Here is a 17,106-nt window from a genome sequence, read left to right on the forward strand (position 1 = left end):
CACTCCTAAATATACCAGTGTCAGACGACTCAATTGTAAGCACCGCACATAAAAATAGGACGTTCCCAAGAGCATATACGGCATAAACATTACAGGGGTGCCTTGATGTCCGCCACATCCAACCACGTCCCCCAGCCGCTGCACTCAAACTAGCGAAGCATCTATGCATCGAATTCTGTCGTCACCGTTGCCATCGAAGCAATTGCATAGCTGCATCGCGCTTTTTTTTTTTTTGGCCTGCGGATTGCTATGGGCCAGACGGACTTGAAGATACTGGCCAGTAGCAGGATGTGCTGTGCAGCAATTAGCGCTGTGGAGCATCTCGATGGACCAATCCCTAGTGTTCTGAGCCGCAAACTCGCTGTTTGCTTGTGATTTTCTTGGAGTACCTTGATTTCGGCGTCGAAGACAACACTTCGCTCGTTCACGTCATGGCTGGGCTTCAGGGGGAGTACTAATGGCTGTAGCTCTGGGAGCCTATTGATCAGCCCAATTGCTTCGGTGATGGTGAAACGAACACCAGACAGGTTTGGCTGATTCAAACCTCCCATATTTGTACAGCGGTGCTAGGCCACTGCTGGAACAAGACCAATCTGTATAGAAAGCGACTTTCTCGAGAACAGGACTGAGTGATGGCACACATAGGGCCTTGGATGATTGGTCATTAATCAGTCTGCGGTTAGGGTGTTAGCCTAGGGGATGAGTGGCTATCGGATATATGGAAAAAATGACTCCTGAAAAAAGTGACTGAGGGAAAGAATAAAGGCTGTTCGTCTGCCTAGGCCTTTGTACGTATGCGTTTCGGCCTTGTCCATGGTGGCGCAGGGGGACTCCGGACCCCGAATGTCAACATAGGGTAATGCATCGCAGATCATATTATATACTCATTATCTTAATTCTCGATTTTGCTATATCAACATCCATTATGCATTTGAATAAAAGCCAGTGCAGAAAGATATATGTCAAGTTGTAGCATGTGGTGTATATTATTTTTGATTGCAGTTCTGCAAACTCTACTTTTTAACCAGTGAAAACTCCATGCATTGAAGTCGACCCTCTCCATCGTTATCGAAGCATTTGCGCTGCTTAGCCTCATCCAATGCCCCAAGGATTGCTGCATCGCGCTTCTCGTTGAGACTGCGGATTTTTATGCCCTGGATAGACTTGAAAATGCTAGCCAGTAGCAGTATGTGCTGTGCAGCGCGTGGCCTTGTAGTGAAGATAACTGTGCTAATTTCCAGCGTCCTGAGCTGTGAATTCGCTACATGGCTATGCTTTTCTAGGAACTCTTTGGCTTCGGTGTCAGAGACATCACCTCGCTCGTTCACGTCATGGCTAGTCTTCAGTGACAGCACCACTGACCGTAGGTTTGGGAATGTGTTGATAAGCCCGATTGCATCGGCAATGGTGAACTGGATACCGGCTATGGTTAACTCTTTCAAATCCCTGCACCTGTACAGTGGAGCTACTACCCTGCAGGCATAAGAAACGCGTTTATCGAATGCAACCTCCTCGAGAACAGGACTAAGTGATAATACACGCGGGAGTAGCCCTGCTGGATCAACAATCGAAATGCCGTCAGGACCAGTATACCATGATAGATCAACACGGCGCAGATTCGGGAATGAGCCAGCATCGAACACGCCGTCCTTGACAAACATCTCATAATTCTGATAGCTGATATGGACTTCCATCACCTCAACCGTAGGCTGGATCCAACGAAACACGCTGCTGGTTCTGAACTGGCACATCCTCTTCCATACAAACTTTCGCAGCACTGGGAAAGGATTGGCCGTTGGCGCACACCCGTCATCCTGAACTCTCCAGCCATTCTTGAATGGTGCTGTGAACGTATGCAGCCGCGAATATACAACAGGTGACTTATCTGCAGGGTTGTGGAACAGCTTGTTGAGTGGTTCGGAGCTTTGGAACTCGACACTTAGCATCTCCAAACAGTCAGCATTGCGCACTACCAGCTCGATGAGTCCGTTGCCACTGCCGTCACTCAGATCAACGTGCATGTGCTTGAGTCTAGGCGCTAATTTACTGTCGAGATCGGCGTACAAGGTCTGGTTTCCAAGGACACTCAGACACTGGATTGATGGTGCGACACCTAAAAACGCTGATAGTGCAGTGGTGTTTATCCGTTTGTTGTCTAGCATCGAATAATGGTCACCAGAATACACAACCGAAACAATATTTGGCATTGCCTCCCTCAGCAGCTCGCCGATACGACCGATATTCAGATTAAAGCCTTTTTCTATGCTGGCAAGCTCCTGTGGATCAATTGCAGGCTGCCCTCTCATATGTCTGTGATACTGTTCGTACGAATTGAGGACTGAGACACAAACAGTAACCGTGTAGACTTTCGTGAGCCTACCCTCGCACTGGGTGAAGAGAGTGCCAACTACTGAGTGTACTGTTCCGTTGGCGACATCTTCAGGAGTGCAATACAGCTGAAGGTGTCGGACATGGTGTTCGAGCCCGGCTGCAATGATACGTCCAAGCGACTGTGTATCCTCAGGATAGTTCTGGTTGTCTGTGCCTTGCGAGTTGATAAAAATTATGGCCGATTCGCCGATGAAACTACTGGCGACACGTCGCCATTCAGGATCGATGCTCATCAGCGGGTACAGAGTATGCGGCACAGTAACCGGCTTGGCGTCGGTCCGGAGCTCAGTTTTCGACTTGTCCCGTCCGATAGTGTACGAGACGATGGAGTCAATGACGTGCGGCGGGAGGTGATCCATGGCGATAATGTCTGGTGGGAATAGCTTGACAAGAAAAAGAATGATGAAGTTCTGATGAGGTTAAGTTTGGGAGTATAGTTTTGAGCTTTTATATCTGCTGGGAGAAGCGGTCTGGCTGCGCAAATTGGCTGGCAACAAGTCCACAAAATGTGGAATGTTCTTAGGAGAAATTGCTGAGTGCCAAAAGCAGAAATCCGCCTTGCAGATCATTACAGATTTGCTGATAATTCGGACAAGGGATTAGATTTGAGCGATGGCCAGCTTGAGTCGAGTGTCTGCAACCTGGGCAATGCAACCAGCAAGAGAACGTATTGCAGTCAGCACACTAGGATATCTGAGGATCACAGTATATGCACGCCTTGTAGCAAGGTGGTCCAGTTATGTAGTCAGAATCACCCCCATGCTGTGTATTGCAGTTGTCCAAATAGTGATTCCATGCGGAATAAATAGGAGTAATTCAAACAACCCTAGAAGATAGTGCATGCCATGAACCACCACTACTCACGAACTCTAGACAATATCAGCTGTAGGACAGCTGCTGTTTTGTTTCAGTCGGCCTTTGCTAAAGCAATGGCGACCCAGCTGCAATCCTTTGGATTCATCCGAACAGTGACTGTGAACGACTCTGAGGGCGCATACCATTGAATGATGACTCCCTCTGTAGGTACAATATGCCGTACCATGCTTGCAGATGTTGTATTGAGCTGCATACTTCCCAGATAACTGCAGTGATGCACGGCAGCTTGGCTTTTGTGGCCACAAAGAAAACTTCCTGTAGAATAGCTTGGAAAGCCGCGTGTACTTTACCGATGACGCACCTGTACACTAAACGATAGAGAATTAGGTCCATGATAGTCTGTGCCAGCGTGTTGAGTAGTTTGGACATTTGGGATAGGCATTCTTCATTGACGTCGTGGAGTATGCGTTTGCTTTCAGGGTCGTAGGGCGCCTTATCTAAAATGTCCCTTAGGTTGCAGTAAATATTAAGCATTTTCCGCTTTGGTAGTTGTTAAATAAGACTGGCTATATATGCCCCTGCTGCTATTTCTACCTGTATGCAAAGAATCCTGAGACAAACCAACTGAGTTTTATGTGACATTGGAAAGGGCTCTTCAAAGTAATGTAGCAATATAGTCCCTGAATGAATACTATACGCTTGATTTATTGAGGCACATGAAGGTTGTTCCGACATGTATGCAACTGGAGGGAGAAACTCGAGCCAGATTTCCTTAGAGTGCATCATAATTGATCGATCCACTTGATGGACTATGTCAGTTGGTATCGAAATGGATATATAAGTGAAAAATGTTGACGAAAAGAGCGGAGCTATGTCATAGTACATGTTGTGAGCACAAGAAAGATCATGCAGGAGTAGTTTAGGAAACTGAACTTGCGTGGGCTGTTGGCAAATAATTTTAGTGAATGTTGACTACGGATAGGCAGAATAGTAGCTATTTTCTGATTCTGGAAGCATATTAAACTCCCGTCCGTGGTGGAAAAGTAATGCCAAATAGAAATCGAGCTCACATTTTTAACATGAGGAATCCAAGGGATAAAGCTGGAATAGGCAGAACAGCATCAAGAGTATGGATGTATTGGGCGCCGACTGAAGCACATCTGTAATTTGGTGGAAATGGTGTAGTCATTTATCGGAATCCAAATGAAATATCCAAACATGAGATGGTAGAAGGTAGCTTTTCCCTCAGTCGGCCATAAAATGGCAACTTGTGAGTAATAGGATATTTGGAACTGGGGGGTATGTGCGTTTATAGTCACTATTGAAGCTACTCATACATCTTACATTAGATATGGTAAGAATGATGAATTCGCAATCTCAGTTAATGGTGTCAGTCTCCCTTTCGTTTGCCATTCTTGGCTGGGCGGAAATGATATCAAGCCCTATAAATACTAGCACCTTAAGTGCATTCCAATGTGCATCTGCAGAGCCAAAAGCTCTCAACGCGCCGGTAAGTCTAAGCTTGTCATTTGCTGTATGATGCATGGTGATATGGGGTTTACGAGTGAAATTTGACTTTCTAGTCTTGGTGGCAAATGGAATGCTGGATACTTGGTTATATCTGCATGAAATGATAAACTCGAGGTTCAGTGTGGCATCGGTTGGAAAGCACTTCAAATAAATTATGCAATGCATGATAAAGGTATGCCATCCCTAGAGACATCATATGGCGCTAGCCAAGTATATATTTCTGTTGAATATAGCCTCTCTGGTGATGCCAGTGTTGCTGTGGTTCTCAAGTGAATACTGCAAGATATCCAGAAGGACTGTATGGGAAGATTGTTGACAGTGAGAGCTGATGGATGCGCGTGTATGCAGTTTCTTATTGCGAGGTGCAGCAAACTGTAGATGAGCTGACCTGCTTTGTATGATTTTAGAGCGTACCTGGTGACATCGACTGTCTGAGTGAGGATGTGATAAAGTCCCTAGATCAGCATTCTTGATCGGGGATCGGAATCAACGACTTCAAGCAGCCGAAATAATGGCTGACGCTTGCTTTTCTGCTCCAAACTACACTTTCATTTGTTTTACAGGTATACAAAAGAATGGCAAATGTACTCCAATTCACAGCAATATCAGGAGCCAAAAATGAGGACGCGCTGTGTTACGTGCTCGAAGTAGACGACACGCGGCTTCTGCTAGACTGCGGCAATTTCTCGGACTACTCAGGCGAGAATCTGGTGCAATTGCGACGGGTGGCGCGACAAGTGGACGCAGTGCTTCTCTCGCACCCAGATATGGCACACCTGGGGGCATACGCACTAGCGTACAGCAAATATGGGCTGACATGCCCAGCATACGCGACAGTGCCGGTGCGCAACATGGGGCGGCTCTGCATGCTGGACGTGGTGCGCTCGCTGCGGTCGTGCTCTGACTTCACACTGTTCAACGAGCAGGATGTGCGGGATGCGTTTGAGAACATAACGCCGCTGCGGTTCTCGCAGCCAACAGCGTTGCCAGGGAAGCACTCGGAGATTGTGGTGACGGCGCATGCGGCGGGGCATACGATTGGAGGTACGGTGTGGACGATCCGCAAGGGCACGGAACAGGTTCTGTATGCGATGGACTATAACCACGTCAAGGAGGCGCATCTGGGGAAGACGCAGCTGCTGCCGGGCAAGCAGGGGCAGGTGGCCAAGTCCATGACTCGGCCGATGCTTCTGATTACCGACGCGTACAATGCACAGTACAATCTGCCGACGCGGGCCAAGCGGCTGGCGAGCTTCATGGGGGCAGTCGAGGCCGTGACGCAGCGAGGCGGTAACGTGCTGGTCCCAGTGGACTCGACCGCGCGTGTGCTGGAGCTGGCGTATGTATTGGAGCAGCGGTGGGCGGAGAAGCGGCACCACCGAATGTCGAATCCGGTTTTTCTCCTGGGACGGTGCGCGCGGCAGACAATGCAGTTTGCACAGTCGATGCTGGAGTGGATGTCGGAAGGCGTGACCAACCAGTTCACAGGCACAAAAGCGAACCCGTTCGAGCTGCAGCACGTGGTGCTGGTGCAGAATATGGCGGAGCTGGATGCACAGATGGCGGCGATTTACGAGGACCCAAAGATCAAAACAAAGTACCGGCCGCGTGGGGCGGTAGTGCTGGCGACGCTTGAGGGCATGTCACTGGGGTTCTCGCAGGAGCTGTTTGTGCGGTGGGCGGAGGACCCGCAAAATGCAGTTGTGCTGCCGCAGCGCGGACCGCCAGGGACGTTGGCGCATGATCTGTTCACGCGGTGGTGGGATCGGGTGCAGACGGGCCAGACAGCCGGCGAGCCAATCAAGCTGGCAGACCCGATCAGCCTGCCCAAAAACACCTGCATTGAGGTGACGGTGAAGCAACGGATTCCACTCAAGGGCGAGGAGCTTGAGGAGTGGACGCGGCAGGAGGCCGAGCGAGTGGAGCGCGAGGCAGCGCGGGCAGCGATGCTGAAGCGCGGACGCACAATGCTGGACAACGACGACGACGACACCAGCTCGACCGGCGGCAGCGACGACGAAGGCGAAGGAAGGGGCGGGACTCGCGACGTGGACTCGGGAGCAATCGCAGCAGTGGATCTGGAAATGGAGCGGCTGCGCAGCGGACAGACGTTTGATCTGCACGTGCGGGACCGCGGGCGTGTGGGCGGGTTTTTCCGGCAGCCGCAGAGCCACTGCATGTTTCCGTTCCAGGAGAAGCGGCGACGCGTCGACGAGTTTGGCGAGACGTACGATGTGCGGCAATATATGCGCGAGTTCGATACGCACGGCGACGAGGTGGTGCGCGGCACGCAGCAGGAGCCGGCAAAGCCCGGCTACGGCGTGCTGGACGACGACACCAACGACGATTTTGACGAGTCAGTGCCGACCAAGCTTCTGCAGGATACCAGACGTGTGCACGTGCGCTGCCGGCTGTCGTTTGTGGACCTGGAGGGCCGGTCGGATGGGCGGTCAGTGCGCAATATCCTGGTGCAGCTCGAGCCGAAGCGCGTGGTGCTGGTTCACGGATCGGCTGCAGGAACGCAGATGCTGGCGGACTACTGCGCCGACCCCGAGGTGGCTGTGACCAAGGAAGTGTACGCGCCCAGCGTGGGTGAAATCGTCAACGTGTCGTCGGGCGCCAATGCATATACGGTCAAGCTGACCGATGCGCTGCTGACCAAGGTGCGGTTTGCCGAACTGCAGGGAGCGCAGCTGGGGCACGTATCTGGGCGGATCCGCTATGCAGAGGACGCCGAGGAGCCGGTGCTGGATGTGGATGTGGCGGCGCTGGAGAATGCGTGGCAGAGGCCCGTGTTTGTGGGCGACGCCAAGCTCAGTCTGTTGCGGCGGCGGCTGCGCGAAAGCGGGCTGGCGGCCGAGTTCTCAAGCGACGGCGTGCTTGTGTGCAGCAATTTACTGGCGGTCTCGCGTATTGGCGGCAAGCTGCGGATCCAGGGAAATGTCTCACCCGAGTTTTACCGGCTACGCGACGTCATTTATCGTGCTCTTGTGGTTGTCTAAGGTTCCAGACCCCGGTGTTTTGTGGATAGGGGGGATAGGCTTGTTTATTTAGGAGGCGGAATTTTAGGAACTGCTTTTTTTTGTTTCTCCGCTATGCTTTCGCTTTCCTCCGATTTTATAAAACTCGAATTCTAATACTCCGCAAAAAAACAATAAAATGCTGAGTTCTCGTCATCATGCAGTGCTGAAGGAAATCGACACAGCGCGGTGCGTTGGGCGGTGGAGTACACTAGGCGAGCTGGCCACACGGTATGCCAAGCATGCCGAGTCTGGGCAAGGTAAGGTGGGCAGAAACAAAACAGCACCAGGAGGTTTTAGTTTCCCAAAGCTTAAAGAATTCGCCACTGTAGTGTTCTCGCAGCTGGTGAGGAGCGAGGCGCTGCTGGAGGAGAAGCTGCAGAGCGTCAAGTGGAGTGGGCGCAACCACTGGAAGGGCGACGGCGAAATGACGGGCAACGGGCGGATACAGATCGCATATCCGATGAATATCGCCAGTAGCACGCTGCTGGCCGACATCGAAAAGGACCTGGTCAGTGTGGGCAAGCGCAAAATGACCAGCGACGAGGGATATGTAAGTTGTCTGCTATGAAGCTGGAGGTTTTGTCGGAAACCAGACATTGTTCGTGTGCATTGGCCCTAACCCCCTAAAGCTCTTGTAGCAATACAAGGTGGTGCTGGCCAAGGTGTACTTTTACGCAGCGCAGTTTGCAAAGTGTGGCGAGGTGCTGGCATCGGTGCCAGACACGCTGGAGGAAAGCTCGCTGTCGGCAGACTACAACAAGCAGCTATACATTGCGCAGATGGTGATGCGCGGGATCATCCAGGAGATGGACGGCAAGCTGCAAGAGGCGCTGGACACATACGCGCAGGCACTGGGCACGTACCGCGGCCAGCTGAGCGCACATGCAGTGGTAGTGGTTCCCAAAGCATCGGGCGGCAGCACCGAGGAGATTGTTAATTGGTCAGAGGAGGCGCTGTACCGACGGGCGCTGCTGTCGCTGTCGCTGGGCGACAAGGAGCACGGCATGGAGCAACTGGGCGAGTACCTGCAGCATATGGACAGCGTGTCTCCGCCGGCGTTCCGCGTGTTCCGGCGGCTGAGAGCCAACCACGTGCTGCTGGGCATTTCGCGGTCGCTGTATACATTGGAGGGGACGCGGCCACTGAAGCAGGCGCTGCTGGATGGACACCAGCACCAGATGACGCTGCTGGGCATGGCAATGCGGTTCCCGCGGGCAGACGACGCCAACAGCGAAGTGCTGGTAGCCGTTGATGCAGCGGCAGGCGATTGGAACCTGACGCAGGCGTATTCGCGTACCGAGTCGCTGCGGCTGCTTGAGCTGCTGTATCAGGCGGTGCACATCACGTATAACTCGCCGCAGCTCATGCGACACCTGGTGCATACGCTGATCCGGTTCGGTGACTACCACGAGGCAGGGCTGGCTTTCGGTACATACAATGTGCTGGTGGAACGGCAGCTCGAGACTGTGCGCAAGGCGCTGCGTGCTGCGCTCAGCGAGGGCGGGCCGCGGGCGCTGCAGCTCGGCGTGGGCGTCGAGTCAATCAACGATATTCTGGAGACAACCATCACCGGCACGCGGCTGCATCTGGTGCACCTGCAGAATCCGCAGGAAAGCTTGGCGCTGGCCCATGCGGCAGGCGATTTGATCGACGAGATCGAAGGGCTGGATCCGGCAAACGCGTACGTTGGGCGGGTGCCGGAGCAAATCAAGGCGCAGCTGGCGCTGTGGCGCGGGGCAGCCCACGCACGCCTGTCGCAGGCCAGCAGGGAGCCCGAGAACCGCACGCACCACCACACTGCGGCGCTGCAGCAGCTGCAGCAGGCAGTGGGGCTAGCACCGCGCATGTACGAGGCCCAGTACCAGCTGGCGCTGGAGCAGGCGATCGGCGCGCGCGACATTACCTCAGCCACGGCCTCAGCCAAGGCAGCAGTGGCGCTGGACGCTCGACGGCTCGAGGCCTGGCACCTGCTGGTCCTGCTGGCCACCGCGCGCAAAGACTACGCGACCGCGCAGCGCATCTGCGACGTGGCTCTGAAGCAGAGCGAGTGGTGGGCCGTGGACTGCGAGATCCAGGCAGCCGGGCCCTCGCGGCCGAGCCACCTTGGGCTGGTGGACAGCAAGCCGGCAGCTCGCGGCGGCGACATCGACTCGGGCATCGCGTACCTGCGGCTGCGGATGACGCGGCAGCTGATTGATAGCAAGCTTGGCGGCCTGGCGGCGTGTCTGAAATCGCAGCCGCATATGTTTGCATTGTATGGCTGCGTTTTCGGCCCCGTACTGTCGTCGCCCGAGGGCGCTGATGATGCGTCGGCGGCGCTGGAGCTTTCAATGGCTGGAGATCCGCGCTCGGCACCGCCGCTGCGCGATCTGCTGGGCAGCCGCAAGCCGCACTCGATGACGTCGGGGAAGCGCTCGCTGGCGCGCTCCTTGGCACGCACCATGCTGGGCAGGCACGTGCGCCAGCGCTCGGCCGGCTCGCCCGACGACCACCCGGCGACCACCGGCCATGCACGCACCCACTCGCACAGCGTAAGGCGGTCCCCAGCCTTCCCCAGCAGCTCTCCCAGCGACTCAGCTCCGGCTCAACCAGCCGAGCCGACGGCACCCGCGGAGCCAGCACAGCAGCCGAAGCGGCAGCGGTCGATGCCGCATCTGCGCAACGGCAGCGTGGACAGTGCACTGGCGGGTGATGTGCCGACGGAGGCTTACTACGACAACCCGGATCTGTCAGCAGCCAAGATCCGCGCCAGTCTGGGCCTGAGCCCGAGCACGCGCGCCAGCACCATCTCGGGCCTGGCCACCCACCACAGCGTGTACTATTCGCCAATCGCCACGCATCTGTCAATGCAGCGCCAGCAGGCGAGCCGCGCGCTATGCGACCTGTGGCTCCTGTCGGCTGGAATGTTTGTGCAGCTGCAGCGTACCGACGAGGCCGCCAATGCAATTAACGAGGCGGTCAATGCGTGGCCCGAAAGCCCCGATGCCCTGGTGATGCGCGGCCAGCTGGAGCTCGCGCGCGGCCAGCCCCTGCCTGCCCTCAACGAGTTCCACGCTGCCGTCGCCCTGCAGCCTGGCAATATTCGCGCGGCCGTCGGTCTTGCCCGTGTCGAGTATTTGCTTGGCCGTCGTGATGTTGCCATTGGGCTATTGAAGAACATCACCAGGGCCCATGGCTGGTCGGATCCCGAGGCCTGGTACTGGCTTGGGAGGCTGGAACGCGAGGTCGCCGAGGAGCGAGACCCAGGCTCTGATAACCAGGCACTGGCGCGCGCTATGGAATACACCACGTATGCCTTGGAGCTGGAGACTACCCAGCCTATGCGCCCGTTCACGCTGCTATGCCAGTGAGAAGCCGTCGACTTTTTAAATGCATCTTTAACCAATGCAGCTTAATATTGCCACTATTACCATGGCCACAATTCTCGTGTTTCGGATACATGGGTGTGGATAAAGAGAGCTGCGTAGAAACGTGGCAGTGCTGGGCGTAGCGATGGCAGCAGAACCTACCAGTGTGGAACCAAATCAGTGTGGCTGGTTGGCGAGCATTGAAGTCGGCAGGTACCGCTTAGCAGTGAAGTGCACATGATATGCATCTGACCCAGGTAGCGATACTAAAAATGGCATTCTGTCTAACCACTAATCAACGACGGTGCTGCTTGACAGACGACGAGTCGCAAAATAGTCATGGGTGGCACGAGCATCGCTGAGCTGGCACTGCCTGTGTCTGTTGATCAGAAATCCATCATCAAATCTCGCAATCACCTAACCGCCAAGGTGCAGCCTCCAGGCCATTCTACAGTGAGGCCCGCTTTTCCTTCTGCTAGAGTCCATTTCGCAATTGTCGCTTATAATTCCAGTTTTTTCTACATTTTATTCGGATGGCCGGGTGCTTGCTACTAACGATATTTGCGATTGAGCTTCTGTCGGTGTGCTTGGAGGCGGTCGGCTACAGCACGCTAGCGCAGGGTCTCTGGGCCACATACTGCACGGTGACCGGCAATCAGAAGGCGGCCGAGCGGCTTTCGCTGAAAGCATCGATCACGCAGCTGCGTCGCGACCTGCGTACCGTCAGCTCCGTAGACGAGTTTGCGCGGTGGGCCAAGATGCGGCGCCGGCTGGACGCGCTGACGGGCAAATTCGAGTCGGTGTCGAGCGAACTGGCCCTGGAGCGCACGGCGTTTGAGCTATACGTGAACCTGGCGTTGCGGGTGCTGATCTACAGCGTACGGTTTATTGTCAGCATGTGGTTCTGGCGTACGCCGGTGTTTTATGTGCCTAGGAATTGGTTCTATCCGGGTGTCTGGGTGCTGGCGATGCCTGGGGCTCCCAAGGGCAGTGTCAGCGTGGCTGTGTGGGCGGTCGTGTGTAATCGGGTGTGTAAGCAGATGGGGAGGATCGTGAATCGCGTCTGGCGGCCGGTTGTCGCTGAGAGTGAGCCCCAGCAGCAGCCGCAGCAGCAGCAGCAGGTGACGATCTGAAAATGGCACTGCTTATTTGCCAGCGAGAAAGGCGGCATGATGGTCACAGCATGCATTGGCTATTCGCCAAGACTCGGCCCTCCCCCTTTTAAAACTCCTTGCGCCAGCAGCAACTCGCCTCCGTTTTACACTCTTTTCTCTTCATTGCTTCTACACTACCATTATACTTTATACTTTTTTCAAAACCAATGTCGACGGACAACACCCATTCCAGCTCTCCGGTGGCAGAGCACAGATCCTGTCCGCCGGTGGATACCAAGCGTGAGAGCCTCATCGATTTCGGCGGCCTCCAACCTTACTACTACATGCCTATCCGGTATCCGACCGAGGTCTCTCTTTACGAGCAGACCGTGAGCGCCAGCAACTCAGTAGCCCTGCCCAGTTCTGGCCAGCAGACTGTACGCGCGCAAGTAGATTTGCCTATGCCTTGCGGGTACTTCAATGTCTGGCGGCCCTTGCACGACCAGTCGCTACCGATATCACCGCGTCTAGTGAACTACTTCCCGGGGGAGGCCAGCCAGGGCGCAGCACCGCGGCTAAACAAAGAAAACAGCACAGCCGAGTGGGATAGCCGCATCAGCTACAGTTCAGCCGACGATGAGTACTACCAGAACGGCCGGGCGCTGCCGTTTATCAAGGGGTTTGCACACGGGGCGCTGAGCCATGGCGGCGTATTCCGCAAGGTGGAGCATGACTGGATGATGTCGTATCTGGCACCAACGTACTGGGACAGTGCGCGCGAGACCTCGTTCCTTGCGTGGCGCTTCAATTACGTTGTCGCGAAGCGGCCCATCGACAGGTTCATGGCGGTGCTGAGCTGGTCCAAGTTTGACCCAACCAGCAACGTGCAGTGGAGCGTGCGGGCATTGTCGCAGCTCGAGTTCACTAAAGTCCCAACCTATGTGCTGAGCGCCGACGAGGCTAAAGATTTCCCCGAGATACCCGGCAACGAAGGCGGTGAGTGCGATCTGGAGCGGCGTGCGCGTACTATTGCTGAGCACCGCGGGCAACTCCTGGCATACGTGGGCGTACCGGCCAACGGCAACGATTATATCCAACATACGGTACCTGGGTTTGCAGCCGATCTGACGCAGTACGTGCAGGGCGAGTACGGGTTCGAGATAGCTGTAGCGTTTTATCCGGCCACGTCCGGCCCGAACGAGTGGCAGAAGGCGCAGGTCGCACGCCAGCCGCTGCGCACGACCGTTGCGGGCCGCACCAGTGAGGGAGAGCAAGCGATGGAGCGGTGTGGACTGGATTTCCGCGTGAAATTGCGCGACGACATTCCAATCGGCCCTCAGCCGCCCGACCTGAAGCAAGCGCTGTTGGCTGCGGGAAAGTCGCTGCAGATGGACGGCCAACAGTGTGACTTTGAGATCGTCGTCGCTGACCCCCAGAACACAGTCGGCGCTCTGCAGCCGCTGATCCGCGCCCATTCTAATGTGCTGGCAGCGGGCAGCGAGTACTTCAGCGCCTTGCAGGCATCCAACATGACTGAGTCCGAAGCCCGCCGTGTGGAGCTGGAGGACATGCCGTACGGCCATGTGCGGCGCGCCATCTACTTTATCTACAACGACATGATCCCGACAACCGAGTACATGGACAGTACGGACGACTGGCTGCAGCTGTTGGATGTTGCTGCCCGCCTGGCCATCCCCCGTCTGGCGCAGCGGTGCCAGGCGGAGCTGCTGCGTATTGCGTCAACCGTGGGCAGCGATGCGCTGACCTTCGACACCACCGACCTGGTCTTGCCAGACGAGCAGGACGACAGCAGTCGCATTATTTTCCACAACTACCCAAAGGTGTCATTTGGCGACTACACTCAGCTTGTACAGTACCCAGACCCCGAGTACATCGAATCGCTGATCGGCCTGGTCGCCGATGCCGGCGCCGATGACCTGGTGGCGGCCCTGCAGCGACTCCTAGTATACTATCCGATTGGTGTCTGCGAGGACCGGATGCGTGCTGCCGACACGCGCCAGTTCCAGGGCCCAGACGAGGACCGCGAGAACAGCTTTATGTTCAATGACATGTTCGCCTTGCCGCACATGGTCCGGCCGGCTCAGGAGGCTGATGACGAAGCCCATCGCCTTGCCCATTTCCTGGGTGCAATGCCTGGCCCGGTCGTCCACCCGCCCCATGTCGGCGTCAGAGACCACGAACCAATGGACGGGAATGACGAGGAGGAAGAGCATGTGCAGCCAGGGCTACAAGGAATTCTCGACCATGTGCGCGAGTGGAATGGCTTCCGCCACCTGTGGATGCCTGTGCAGGTCCCAGGCAATGCCGCCCAGCAAAACAATGACCAAGGCGATGAGGAGCCACCGCAGCCGCAGCCTGGACCGGTGCCTGAGCCGCCGACGCGCACTCAGGATGAGTAAATTAGTAGCTGTGCTATGCTCGCAATCTGGCGGGTGAGCGCGCGCTGTCTATGGGTGAAAAGTGGCAATATGGCGTAGATGAAATAGCGCTTTGGTTGTTATTGGAAATATTGAAATCGGAAAACAGATGGGACGGTAGCAGTAGCTGGAAGCAGATACGGATCACTCGCTTGACGCAGCAGCCTTTCCGCGCCCACGGCCTCTGCCTCTGCCGCGCCCTCTGCCCCTGCCTCTCCCCCGCCCGCGGCCAGCAGCCTTTGGGCTATATGTCTCGTCCTCCATGTTATCTTCCGACTCCCTGTGCTCCTCCTGCTCCTCCTGCCCCTCGGGCTCGTCCCCCACCGGCGCCGCCACCGGCACATCCAGAATCTTCGACAACGGCGCGCCGCCGCCGCCGCCTCCCAGCTCGCCATTCGGCTGGGCTTCCGTCTGCTCCATCTCAGCCACTCGTGCCAGACACGCCTCCACCCCGCCGCCATCATTGTCGTCCACCACGTCCTCAACGATGTCCTTCAGGAAGTCGTAGCACTCGGTGCTCTCCACGCACCGCTTCAGGTGCGTCGTGCTGATCTTGCGCGCATTGCATGCCCGCGCGTGCTTCGCCACGTCGTCCACGATCGACTGCATGAAGAGCTCCAGCGACTTGGATATCAGCACCGGCGTTGCCTGCGCCATCTTGCCCACGTCCTCATCCATCTGCATGATCTTTTTGATCCGCGCCTACCCGTGGTGAAATGAAAGGTCTTGGTTTTAAGAAGGCATGCTGCAATGCGCTTACTGCTTTTCTTTCCTATGTTGTTTGCTGCATTTGAAATTTGAGACTCAGGCCTCCCAACCTTGCCTGGCCTGGTGCTTTTCTGCAGAAATGCAGACCAAATGCCAATTTATCGAACGCGCCAAAACAGGACACTTACAACTGGGAATTTCGTCTTGTACTTTTTGCGCATTTTGGACCCCCGCCGGTACTGCTAACTATGTCAGTCGAGAAAGAAAGGCGTGCCAGGCACAGCAAAGTATACAAATACGCGTAAATTCAGATTGGAAGCAAGAAAGGAAATAAAAAGTAGAGACGGGAAAAATAGCAGGAAAGCACCATTGCTCAAACAAAAAATCATTCAGTTTTTATAAGCAACTCCCGGCTCAAATATTGAAAGTGCAGCTTTTTCTTGAAAATCCCCCCTTGCTGCTAGCTAGATAATGTCTAAAGCTGGCTCCTGCCCAGATCAGCGCGCTGCAACAGGCGTGCATTACGTGTAGACGCGATGCTCCAAAGCCATGTGTGACGCAGCACAGTTTGCTGAGCGCATAGCCCCTTCCTGCTGCATATACGGGTTACATCGCTGTTGATTCAGGGAAATGCCGATTATGTGTGGCGCATAGGGTAGCTTCATATTTCCTGGAGCCGACAGCTGTTGCGGCACTGGCAACAGCTTGGGTGAGCAGATTAAAAAAGCCCAGTCCCACATATATGCAACATGTCCACCTCCCTGTACAGCAGCTCCCTTCGAATAGCAGCATACTGCCTCTCGGCACATACTCATTCCAGTGGCTCCAAAATGAAACGCGCGTGGATATTCAATCGCTTGCGTATTTATTACATACTGTGCTAATCGAACCCGACGGGATTGCCTCCGAATGAACAAAAACTGTACGTCCACACCCAAAAGCTCACCCTGACGGTCGGTGCTGAGGTACGTTTAAAGCACGCTTACTTCTCCGGAGCGGGGTTCATGCGGCGCTTGCCTCCGGGGAGGAGGGTGATGTTAACGAAGCGGCGAATGTACTTCTCGCGCTTGAGGGCACGGCCAGTGACCTTCTTGGACTTCTCCTGAGCCTCGACCTTGGGGTCTGCGACTTGACCTTACCGGCACGAGCCAACGATCCGTGAACCTTTCCCTATAATGCCGAAAGCAACAAATTCGTCCTCAGATTAGCTTATGGTTCCGGGCTGTGCTCATTCAAATGTCCCCTCTGATGCCGGAGGGGATTTCCGCTCATTTCGCGCACATTCCGGCCCTCTGCGTCCAGTTTACGGCCACGCATCAATCCGATTCACGCCCTTAGATTCCCCGATGGATACGCACCATTTTTGATGTTTCTTTTGCGAAGTGGAAAAATTGGGGTTTGCAAAATAAAAGGAGGATGCTCGCTATTCCGCGTGCAGCTGCTGCTCATAGTGAAGCGCGACCACGCACTGCGGCCGCTGCGGTCTATCCAAACGCCACATGATCACAATCCACAGATCGGACTGCAATAATCAGGATCAGCACCTGGATCTTTGATCAGCGCATATGGGCATTTTGCATGGCTCGTCCATATTGCCTGGCCATCGCTGCCGCTGGCACTGCAGTTGGTTCTTGTGCAGGCGTAGTGGTGTCATAACACACATATATATGACGATATGGCAGCAACAGACAGCAATTTTGGACTGGACCTGCATTCTGTCCTGCTCCAATATACGAGAATGTGTATGCTATCAGCGTCC

General features: G+C 55.1%; 1 protein-coding gene across 1 annotated transcript; it reads left to right on the forward strand.

Annotated features, from left to right (window-relative positions):
* Window positions 1–12,428: 12,428 nt before the first annotated feature.
* Window positions 12,429–14,621, forward strand: DL89DRAFT_296105 (uncharacterized protein; the record flags this gene model as incomplete). The annotated part of the gene is made up of 1 exon (XM_040890715.1): window positions 12,429–14,621. One exon carries the CDS (start codon window positions 12,429–12,431, stop codon window positions 14,619–14,621), a length of 2,193 nt encoding a protein of 730 aa, XP_040739716.1.
* Window positions 14,622–17,106: the final 2,485 nt, after the last annotated feature.

Source organism: Linderina pennispora (genome assembly GCF_002104995.1).
Source record: "Linderina pennispora strain ATCC 12442 chromosome Unknown DL89scaffold_25, whole genome shotgun sequence".
Classification (NCBI taxonomy): domain Eukaryota; kingdom Fungi; phylum Kickxellomycota; class Kickxellomycetes; order Kickxellales; family Kickxellaceae; genus Linderina; species Linderina pennispora.